Source organism: Gobio gobio, assembly GCF_949357685.1.
Source record: "Gobio gobio genome assembly, chromosome: 16".
In the NCBI taxonomy this organism is placed as follows: Eukaryota; Metazoa; Chordata; class Actinopteri; order Cypriniformes; family Gobionidae; genus Gobio; species Gobio gobio.
Window position 1 is genome coordinate 24982135 of NC_137109.1, and position 11508 is coordinate 24993642.

General features: G+C 36.0%; 1 protein-coding gene across 1 annotated transcript; it reads right to left on the reverse strand.

The window, feature by feature from the left end:
• Window positions 1-1793: 1793 nt before the first annotated feature.
• emx3 (empty spiracles homeobox 3) lies at window positions 1794-10910 on the reverse strand. Its single transcript, XM_079838261.1, has 3 exons — window positions 10049-10910; window positions 4415-4599; window positions 1794-3049 (listed from the first exon to the last, which is right to left on the reverse strand). The coding sequence occupies exons 1-3, from the start codon at window positions 10395-10397 to the stop codon at window positions 2882-2884; spliced, it is 702 nt and encodes a 233-aa protein (XP_079694387.1). The 5' UTR covers window positions 10398-10910; the 3' UTR covers window positions 1794-2881.
• Between the last annotated feature and the right edge of the window lie 598 nt (window positions 10911-11508).

Below are 11508 nucleotides of genomic sequence, written 5' to 3' on the forward strand. Positions count from 1 at the left end.
CATACAAGAATTGCGATAACTGTCATGTTCTTGGTTTTTTAGGACAAATAAGAAGCAGCACTAGTTGTGATTTACTTGATGAAGCCTGATCAGTGGCCCACTCCACGCTTGGCATCAGTCCAGATCAAATTACTGTGAGTTAGAGGAATTATTTCACTTAACATAGTTGGGAAACATCACAGACTGCTCTATACACCTACATGCTTTCAACCATCTGTTCTTTTGTTTACACCTCTTCATATCCATGGCAACAACATGGGGGCAGGTAGCTAGTCGGAAATATTTGTAAGTAACATAGCCCTCATAAGATTAATGAGCATTTGTTTAAAGCAATGTGCTTTGACACAGAAGGATATTCTGATATTGTGGTTTCATAATAAAGCTGCATGCGACTCCAACAGTAAAGCAATCAGTCAGCCTAAAGTTTTCCTTTCTTGTGATTGTCAATAATGTTGCATTGCATCATATCTGTGATAAAATCCCTCTTGCAGTCTTCAGAGTTATCCCAACCTTCTATTGAGCATCATGTGTTCTGTTTAACACTGCTAGCGTCCTGTCTGCGCTACCATTACGCATACAGGCCGCCGAGAGTGGTAATTTTGCATACACAAACACTGTGACTTCGGTGGTTACGTTACATTAGTGTAAGTTTGACTATGCCCACACAAAATGTATCGGGAGGTACACACAATCATTTGCTATTCTCGGTTTTATTCCATTACGACACGCTCGTACACAGGACTAAGAAAGATTCGGTAAGATACTGTCTTTGTTTACACTATAGTGTTCGAGTGAGGTATGTTTTTCATGGCGTGGGTGTTTCAGAAGTGTTGTTTCCTGGATTTTTTCTTCAATTGAAGAGAATATGAATAAATTGTTCTTACATTATCCTTCACAGTTTATAGGCATTGAGACTGATAATGAGGCTATGTATTAACAAATGTAACATCTAAGGTGATGCAAATATGCTAATTTAATACATTTCTGTCGCTCAGGCCCTTAAGGATTAGCAGGTGTAAATTACAGTACATAAAGGTGACATTAATGCATTTTTAGCTGACTGAAATATATGCATACACAGTTAAAAAAGATTTCTCACCAAGGCTGCATTTATTTAATCAAAATTACTATTTAAACATATTTTAAAATGCTCAAGAAACATTTCCTATTATTATTATCAATGTTAAAAACAGTTATACTTCTTAATATTTTTGTGAAAACCATGATACGTTTTTTTTTTCAAGATTATTTGATAAATAGAAAGATCAAAAGAGCAGTATTTATTTGAAATAGACATTGCTGTCACTTCTTTTTTTTTTCTTACTTTTGAATTTTAGTGTATCACAGTTTCCACAAAAATATTAAGCACTTTTCAACATTGAGCGTTATCCATAGAAATGATTTCAATGAGCCAGCAAATGAGGTGTGACGAGATGCTGTAAGCGAACAGTTAAATGATACAAAAGACAAATTAAATCAACAAATTTATAAGTATTTTCACAGCCCAGTGAAGTAATTGTGTTTGATACTGCGCTGTTTTGCGCAGGTTTTGACGTGACACTGTTTGCACATGTAAATCCAGAGGTGGGGATGTTTGTGTTCACTTTCAAACACTTATATGTTCAGTGAGCATGTAGGTACGCTATTATTGGAAGGATTTCAGTCTAATGATACCTGTCTGTTTTATGTAACTGAACAAATTGCAAAAGCATAAAGCTACTAAATGCGGCTCCTGAGCTAATGAAATCCATCCGGTATAATAACTAAGGATAAATAATTTCCAAACAGTCTTTAAGTTAAAGTTTTATTATCTAATAGTCTGCAGGAAAAAAAAAAAAGTTAAACAAACACATACCAAAAGATTCCTGAACAATGAAGACAAACAGATGGGATTACAGTGCTTATCACCTTAAACAAAAACCCAAAAAAGAAACAATCTGCTATGAAGTGCTACAAACCATTCTGGGTCTTGGAGGTTAGACTGCATTTTTTTTCTTTTTCTCTAATCGAGTAAAGGAAGAAATTCAAACATTTCCTAAGCTTCTCTAGTTCACTGATATTTGATCTCAGTTCAAGAGCCGTTGTAGTAACAAACAGGAAAAAGAAAGAAAATAACTCACACAATACATGTAAAATCTTCAGTAAGCTTTCACCCAAAACACAAACTAAAATTTTGGGTTTAAAGCTCAAATGCATAGAAAGGTTCACTCATTCAGAATAAATAGAACCATTTCGAATGTATATCCGACTGTGAGGATATTTCACCATTTTGTGTTTACCTGGTTCGTAAAAGAATGACGTTTTGCAAAATACACACATCCAGTTGTAAAGTATCACAACATTTTTTAGAAGTACATCTATGAGTGACTTTTCATTCTCACGCTGGATCGACCTATTGTTGTTAGACTGTGGCCACTGAATGTCTTAATCAATTTAACACTACAAAACATGTATCAACCTATTCGTGAAGGTGTTATTTTTGTCATCCAGTATACTTCTTTATGATGGAAATGTTCTGACTGATAACAAAGGAGCAAGAGAGAAGTGAAAACGTACAAAACAAAACAAAAAAGCGTACAAAAAAAGTCTTCATTGCTCTGAGATGGAATGCGATCCAAAATGAAGAGATCCATGTGTATTGCATACATGTGTAAATCTTACAGTCAAGTCTTTATGAGCAGTTCAGCTGCTGACGTCCTCTCTTCTGTTGTGCATGATCAGAAGTCAGTGGCAGCCGACTGTGACTCAGTTCCTTAGTTTACACACCAAGTTCAATTCATGGCACTGTCTGTCTGAAAAATATCTTTCTTTCTTTTTTGTGTGGCAGAGATCCATCAACATGACTGATGTTTATTACCCGAGATAACGCAGCCGTATGATATCAGTCTTCTGAAATGACGTCAATGTCCTCAGGGCTGCCCTGCTGCGTGGCCACCCTCCAGCGGCTCACATGTTGACTACCCTTCCTCTTCTGCTGCGGGTCCGGTGACTCTTCCTCCAGCTTCTGTCTCTTGTGCTTGGTCCTTCTGTTCTGGAACCAGACTTTCACCTTAACGAGAACGAGAAAGAGAGGCCATTTCAATATATCAGCTTATCTAGCCACAGCAAAATAGTTACATAATATATAATAATAATAGATCATATAAATGAGAAATGAACTAATATGTTTTTAAAATGCATGTTTTATTTTATCCTTTTTTAATTAAGAAAAAAAAAAAAACATTTAACCAAAGTTACAAAACATATCTCCCCCATACTGTGTTTGCTATTAAAATACTTTGGCGCCACATTATTATGCCATATAAAAACATGCTTATGCCTGCTGCTCATTTGAAATATGATTGTTGACGTAATCTCTCAATCTGGTGAGGAAATCATGTGTCATGATGGCACGATATGTGGAAACGTATTCTAACTATGTGTACTTGATACAGATAAAATGGTATGTAAAAAAAACATCCAAAATAAAAGTAACCGTACATACAAAATAACTAATTGCAAAGGTGTCCAAAAGTCGCTAGTGAAAATGCTTTGCATTTTTATAATGAAAATCATTACAAATGATATTATCAGTATGAACATTTCAACAAAACTTTTAATTAAAGATGAATAATTGGACATTTAAAAATGTATCAGAATACGGATTAAACTGAACGTTAAAAAAACAAACATCCGAAATAAAAGTTGCTGTAAAACGTAATAACTAATTAGAAAGGTTTACAGGTTTCATTAGTTCACATGAACTAATAAGGAACTGCACTTATAAAGCATTTATTCATCTTTGTTAATGTTAATTTCAACATTTAATACTTTATTAAAATCTTGTTAACATTAGTTAATTAGCACCGTGAACTAACATGAACAAACCATGAACAGCTGTATTTTTATTAAGAAAGATTAACAAATACAGTAACAAATCAATTGCTCATAGTTATTTTGTGTTAGTTATTACATTAAGTAATGTTAACTAATGAAACCTTGTTGTAAAGTGTTACCTAATTGCATATTATATTAGCAGCATGAACATTTGAACTAAAGTTTTAAAGAAAAAAAAAAAAAAGTTTTATTAAAAAATGTATCCAGATGAAAAAAAAAAAAAACGTAAAGCAGGTTTTTCACAGCAGGTGTCCAGCTTCGGAACCCCACCGTATGTCACAACAACAAGTATTGCTCAAGCCTAACAATCCTACACAAGTACGTATGTGAATGTGTGTGAGGACGATTGTGAAAATAACCAATAAATGCACTGGAATTTATATGGCCTATCCCAAGGCAATAAATGATGAATTACTTCCGTCCTGTGAGGAAACTAGATGAGTAAATGCGTGTTCACATCCCATACCGTTAGCGAGCAGTGTGTGTGTGTGTGTGTGTGAGTGTGCGCGGTGGAATGCAGCCGTCTCTGCCGCCTTACCTGTGTCTCTGTCAGGCACAGCCCGTTGGCTAACTGCTTCCGCTCGGCTCCCACCACATAATGGTTCTTCTCAAAGGCACGTTCCAGCCGTAGCAGCTGCGACGGGGAGAAGGCCGTGCGGATGCGCTTGGGCTTGCGAGAGAAAGGCCCGTGTAGAAGCAGGTTTTCCGGGCTACTGTCGTCACCTGGAGACAAGAAGCAGGGGAATAAAAAGTGCATGTTAATTAGCCAGCGGATACTTTTATAGTGGGATTTCAAATAAATACATGAAAATCGAAAACTTTCAAACAAAAAGATTTTAAGTATCGTGCTGTTGAAATCCTAATGACACCATTGGACTGCTTCTGAAATGTAAGCATTTTCCTTTAAATTCCATATGTGTATGCCACATGCTTTCAGCGCTTTTGGAATAATAATAACTGTCTTATGACAGCCATTACATTGACATTTCTTCATTTAGCAGATGTCTTACCCAAAGTCTCTTATACTTTTATACAAAATAAGTGCTTTACATAGGCATAGCAATGCAGACATTAAGCTCAGGATTGCATGTCTTAATTGAGGCGCATGAGATGATTTGAATAATTCCAGGTCAGTTCCAGACACGGCTGATGTAAAGTGTGTTCACACTGCATCATTCATACCAACCGAATGTCTCTACTCTCAGAGACATTCAAAGACGAGTCTTTAACCTTTTGCCCTCATAATATATGGCATTACCCTGATTTTCATACAAATGCAAGGCTGCTAAAAAATAAATAGACATCCATGGTTGAGAAGATGCAAAAACATTTGTGATGAATATGTTAATTGTCAGTTAAGCAAATCTAAATCCCCTACATTTAGTCTGATTATATTCAACATGAGGCAATAGTAAAATTTTGCCTGAATCAGTATCAGGGCAGACGTGATCTTTTCTTGACCCCAGACAACATCTGCCGTTTATTGCAAACACACAAAGAGAGAAAAACATTTTTCATAAACAAATGGATGGGTAATTTGTGTGACCACTTTAGTGTTTGGAAAGCTATGCTTGAAAGAATCTTCAGAAAGATGATGACCGCAATCACGTATAAACAAAATATTCTCGCAGAGCGGTTACAGGGAGGAGAGAAGCGACAGACTAATGATCTTTTGTCAATGATAAAATAACCAAAATGTTTCAACGTTCGCATCAGGTGTGCAACCGCAAATGTACATCGGTAACATGCAAACGTCTCCAATACGTGTTTGCTTCAATAACGACTTTTTCTGAGCACGAAATTTGGCTGTGTCCATGAATGCGGTTGGTCCATGCCCACGCATAGGCCGAGAAGATGTTTAAAACATCAGTGGCAATTGCTAAAAGCATGCTAATATATTATAAAATATATTCGCTCACCCAGAAATACTGACTAAAGGTGGCTGACTAAATCCTCCGACCACAAATGTAGATACACACATTTAATCCAAGTTTGCACAGAACCCATTCACATTTTTAACACTGATCATCAAAGAAAGCACAATGATGTACCAATTCTGAGCACAAAAGCTCCCTAATGGCATCACCAGAAGATGAAAAAAGGGATTAGCATGAGGCTGTTCAGACTTTAAATCTTTAAAAACTCCAAAACCAAGCCTTTCTCTGCAGACAATAGCTTTGAACTGACTCCTTTCAGAGGAGCATTAAGCCATCACAGAGAAGCAACTTCAACTCCCAGCCTCAAACGCAGCAACTTCTCTTGCCTGCTTAATACCGGTATACGCACACATTTCTAGGCATCCCACTGCTGAAAAGACAGTTGCAACATTGCAGAGTGTTTGTTAGCCTGCACAGAATGACTCGTTCGTAATGGTCGCTGTCGCAAGCCTTCATTAGCAGAGACTTCCCAAAGGTCCTGATAATGTGTGCACTTTACTTCTATTTTACTAAAAGGTGCATATTTTCTGTCACAGCACTGTCATTGACAACTGCTTTCAGCTGGTGTGCTGAAAACGCTTTGAACACCAGAGGCAAAAACAATGGAGACATCTCCGTGCAAGAAGGTGGAAGAATGTAAATAATGAGTTCCACGCGGTTGGAAGGTGTTGAAAAGCCCTCCTTAAACCTTCCTTAAGGTGCACTGAGCGCCAACCGACCAAAACCGACCTCAGTGTTATACTTTTGGAAACTTTAAAATCAAAGTAAGATCGTATTCGTGCACGCTCTCTGTGCTCTCGGTCTGGCATCATCAGCATGTGTCGCATCACCTCCGTGTCTCTCGAGAGAGGTGGTGGATCAGACTAGTAGCAGGCCAGAACACTGACAGAGACTCGAGCCTCCTGAAGAGCTGGGAGACCCTCCGGGGGATTGGACTCAAACACACACACTGGCCTATCCACGGCAAGAAAGCCCCCAAAACGAGGAAAAGGGAACCAGATGGCACCCAGATCAGCTTTACTACCATTCCCTTGGCACAAACAAGCTTGGTCTTGTCAGTGCTGTTCTCATTAGAGGCAGGGAGAAGGGTGGCCTATAGTGGGAAAGAAAGAGACTGTACCCTTTTGGTCTCTCCTACAGAATGAGTGTTCCCTGTTGTTGCGGTGCTATTTTCCAAGCAATTTTGAAGGAAAGAAAAAAATCAACAAAATATATAAATAAATATATATATATATATATATATATATATATATATATATATATATATATATATATATATATATATATATATATATATATATATATATATATATATATATATATATATATATATATTCCAAAAATACTTCACTGTTATCTGCTATTATTGTTATTATATTAATATTACATTATTTTTTATTACATTATGCTTTGGAATTGAGGCCTCTAAAGAAAGACAATCAATCAATCTATACATCGTATTAAAAGTCTGCTGATAACACTGTTTATATACATATTAGTGCTGGGAGAAAATTATTCGTGATTAATCCCATAAAAGTGTGTTTACATAGGCTTGTGTTTACAATATATGTTTGTGTGTACTGTGTATAATTATATATAAATACGCACACGTGCATGTATATATTTAAGAAATATTTGCATGTATATACTGTATATATAATAATAATAATAATAATAATAATAATATATAATATATATAAATATATATTTTTTATAAAAAGATAACATATTTTTCTTAAATATAGGATATACATGCGTGTGTGTGTGTATGTGTAAAAAGTGATCAGTTGACATAACTTAAAAAAGTGAGGAAACCCATTGCCTTGAAATTATTAAGTAATAAACTTGGATCAAAATAAATTACTGTTATATTCCACATAACATAATTTTTTGTAAATATTAGTAAATAGTAAATATAGTTTATTTACTTAATAATTTTAAGGCAACTGTTTTTTTTAGTTAAGTCAACTGATCACTTTTTACAGTGTACTGTGAACTTGAATCAAAATGAACTTGGATTGTTTAAGTAATTTCAACTTAAATTGCATTAAACTGACTTAAAAAATTATCTGAATATTGTACAACTTATAGGCTAAAAAAAGTTGAAAACTGTTTAACGTATTTTGATGAGTTAAGGCCATGTAAAAACATATGTTGTATTGATCATAATTTTTTTTTACAGTGTGTGTGTATATATATATATATAGGCCTAACTTAACTATTATTTTTACATATATTATTACATTATTATTACGATGTTCCCATGCAGTATGTTTTGGAATGCGGCCTCTAAAGAATGACAGTCAACAGCGTTGAGTCTGCTGATGACACTGTTTATACATCTGGAACCTCACAGATTTTTATTGTAACCTGAGAGCGCACAAATCTCAGAAAAAAAATGCATCAGTGCCACTGTCAGAGTCTGTGAAACAAACCCATAACACCAAACCCTGCTCATGTACAACAGCAGGCCGGTCTGGGATCCTGTTTACCTTGTCCCGCATGACGGATTCGAGGACATGGACACATCTCTTTTCCCATTCAGAAAGTGGTAGAGTTAAAACCCATGGACACATTAGCGCTGACACTCTCCTCGATAGGTGATCCTTTCCCACCCAATCCCCACGGCTGCATTTAGTCTTGTCTAAACAGTAGTTTTCTAGGTTATTGGACACCATCAGTAAGTGGATCGGCTCTGTGTGTAAACAAAGAGGCTCTATCTGAACCCCGGATCTGAGTAATAGTGACAACAACCCCTGACTTCCACCAATTACCTGAGCAATGCCCTCGAGGACTGTGGTGCAGCTCAGCACCCTAACAGCAAATGTGTCTGTGCTTCCCATCACAGCCCTCCATGCAGGCAATAATTCAGACCGGCCAGAGCTACTGATAGCAGCTTTAACAAATTGCCTGGTAAATAGAAGCTCCCAGTATCAATTACAGTCCTTTTAAAGGACTCTACAAACAGGACTATCAAATGATATTCAATTTTAATAATAATAGTAATAAATTAAAGAAGTTTGAAGAAATATTCATCTCACAGAGATGGTGATAAAATGTAAAAAAATAAACCTCTTAAGGGAACAAACATTTCAAGGTTGATTTTTGAAGTATAAGTGCTTGTCCAAATAATTGTTTAAAAAAGCTAACATATCATTAACAGTGTTATAAATGTTTGCTTTGTATTATGGTAATTTTAAGAGCTGTTAATGAGCCGTATAATAACAAACGTGTTTACTCTGTGGAAGAATCACGAACATAAATTAAAGTTGTTGCATGAAGCACAGCGACTACCTCATAAAAATATTTACATTTAATTGTAATTAGTTTTGTCCACCCACAATAGTTTAATATAATTATTCAAATAGTTTATGTAAATCGTAGGCTACATAAAAAAAAAAAAACTGGAAACGATGTAGAAACCCGGTGCATCTAAGAAGATAGGCCTACACAAACAAATATTTACAAATTCAAATAACAGTAAAATGTCCTTTAGATATTTTTTTATATTTATTTAGACATTTACTATTTTTATTTTAATAAAATGATCCTAAAACGGTGAAAGTTTAATTTAAGAAAAAAACCTAATTAACAGCTTACATTTATCTTATCAATTTAGGCTACTTAAAATGTATATGCTTCTGAAAATAATGCTTTAATAATAAAGTATTTATATTATAATACACAATGGCAGCTAAGAATGTTTCGAACAAACTAACTAGCACAAAAAAAACCGATTTGTAGCCTATCGAACAACGTTCCCTTCTTTAATAACACGGGCTAAATAGGGATCAAAATAAATTAGCGGTCTTTCGTAACGTAGCCTAATGGCGACTAACCTACATAATTATTTTGCAATTCACGTTTATTGGTAATTTGGTCAGTCATTTAATTTAAAGTCAACCCGTTTTTAAATGGGCTAACTAACACACATCTCTCTAGCACGGCGTCGTTTTCTGGTAATCTGGATATAGCCTAGGCTACTTCTCTTTTTTAAAATCTAGCCTATATTTTGTTTTTTAAAATATATAATATTCATATGAGAGACATTTATGACATCGCCCGTGCGCATCGCCATATATAACATTTTTAAATGATGTTAAAATAAAACATTGAACTCAATATAGGCCCAGGAGCTGCTGAAAACATTGACTAATATTTTCAATGTTTTTGTAGCCTAGTTAATTAAGCTTTTCTTAACTTAATAACTTAACATAACAGAATCGGATCTTTACCTTGGAATCGATGTCCCAGATATCTGTTCCTCAACACCCAGGGGTAGAAGTTCAAGGTTTCCCTCTGATGAGGGCTGAAGAAGGGCTGTGTGGGGATCTGGAGGTGACGCAGAGACAGGCCGGGGTTGGCGGAATGAGTGGCCGGGTCTGTAAACATCATCTCTGGGCTGCTGCTGTACAGTGTCCTGCCTGAGTTCTGGAAGCAGCTCCCAAAGGGAGATGGATGGATGGATTCAGTGAACCTCAGAGCAGTGGGTCTGATGGGCTCGTCCGCAGCGGCACTTGAGGAATTGGAGTCTTTACCCACAAGAGATTCAATAGTGAAGCACTTTTTATTGTGCTGGAACATTGTGATGAGTTATAAAAAAAATGTATAATAATAAAACAGGAAGTCAACAAGTCACTATAACCGATGATGGAGTGAACTCACGTTTAAAAAAAAAAGTCAAAAAGACAATATTTATATAGTCCCTCTACCATCCATAACTTCATACGGTTCCTTTGGCTCCTTCAAATTCGTGGGTTGCAATACACTTCCAATCTCTGCAAATAGACGAGCGAGTTTCTGTCACCAGTTGTGTTCAAAGTCATTCAGAGCTCGTCTCATTCATGTCCCTGTCAGAGCAAAACTCGTGCACCGTCAGCTGTCTCGTGAAGCAGGCATCAGCTCCGCCGATGCAGTCAGAATCGCTGCGAGCTCTTATGATCGATGATCCGTCAGCTTGTGTGGCAGGGCTTGTCATGATGAGCCAACTTCAATACCTGCTCGCAGCTCCGACGGCGAGGTGTGGTGCGCATGCGCAGATCGGCGAGCGTCGCACTCGCAGTCAATTACAGCCATTTTGTGTTGTGTAAAGAAATTCTGTATTTGATCAGAAAGAGTTCAACAACATATGAACGAATGTGTCAAAACAGAATCAATAAAGGCTAGACCTATGCATTTAAAATGAAACAACAGGCGAAACTTCTAAACGGAATCTTTATGATTAGGCTACTTATTGATCAGCAGGTAGGCTAATTGCTCTACAATTTGTTTAATTTTATTACTCTGTCATTGTTGGTTTTTTAAAAACATTTTCATTTTATTTATTTAGCTATTTTGGTGAAATAGGCGGAAGCAGCTGAAATGGTTTCATAGATTTTTGTTTTGCTCGGCTATAGTTTAAATTAACGGCCATAATTCGTCCCGATTTTCGTTTAGGCTATTATTAGCTACTTTTCTTGTCTTCTTATAGCCTAGAAATAGCCTATTTATTTCCGTTTATAATTTTTCAAAAACAGTGATTTTTTTTTCTTTTTTAAATCGTGTCGTAGCCTATAGCATATTTAAAATATTCTGTTAGTGTTTCTTTGAGCTGCATTTGAATGATTTATATTGTGTGGCTATAGCTATGCTACAATAGTTTACAAAGTGCTAACATCGGTAGGCTACGACCAGTAAGAATTAAATAAAAAAATAA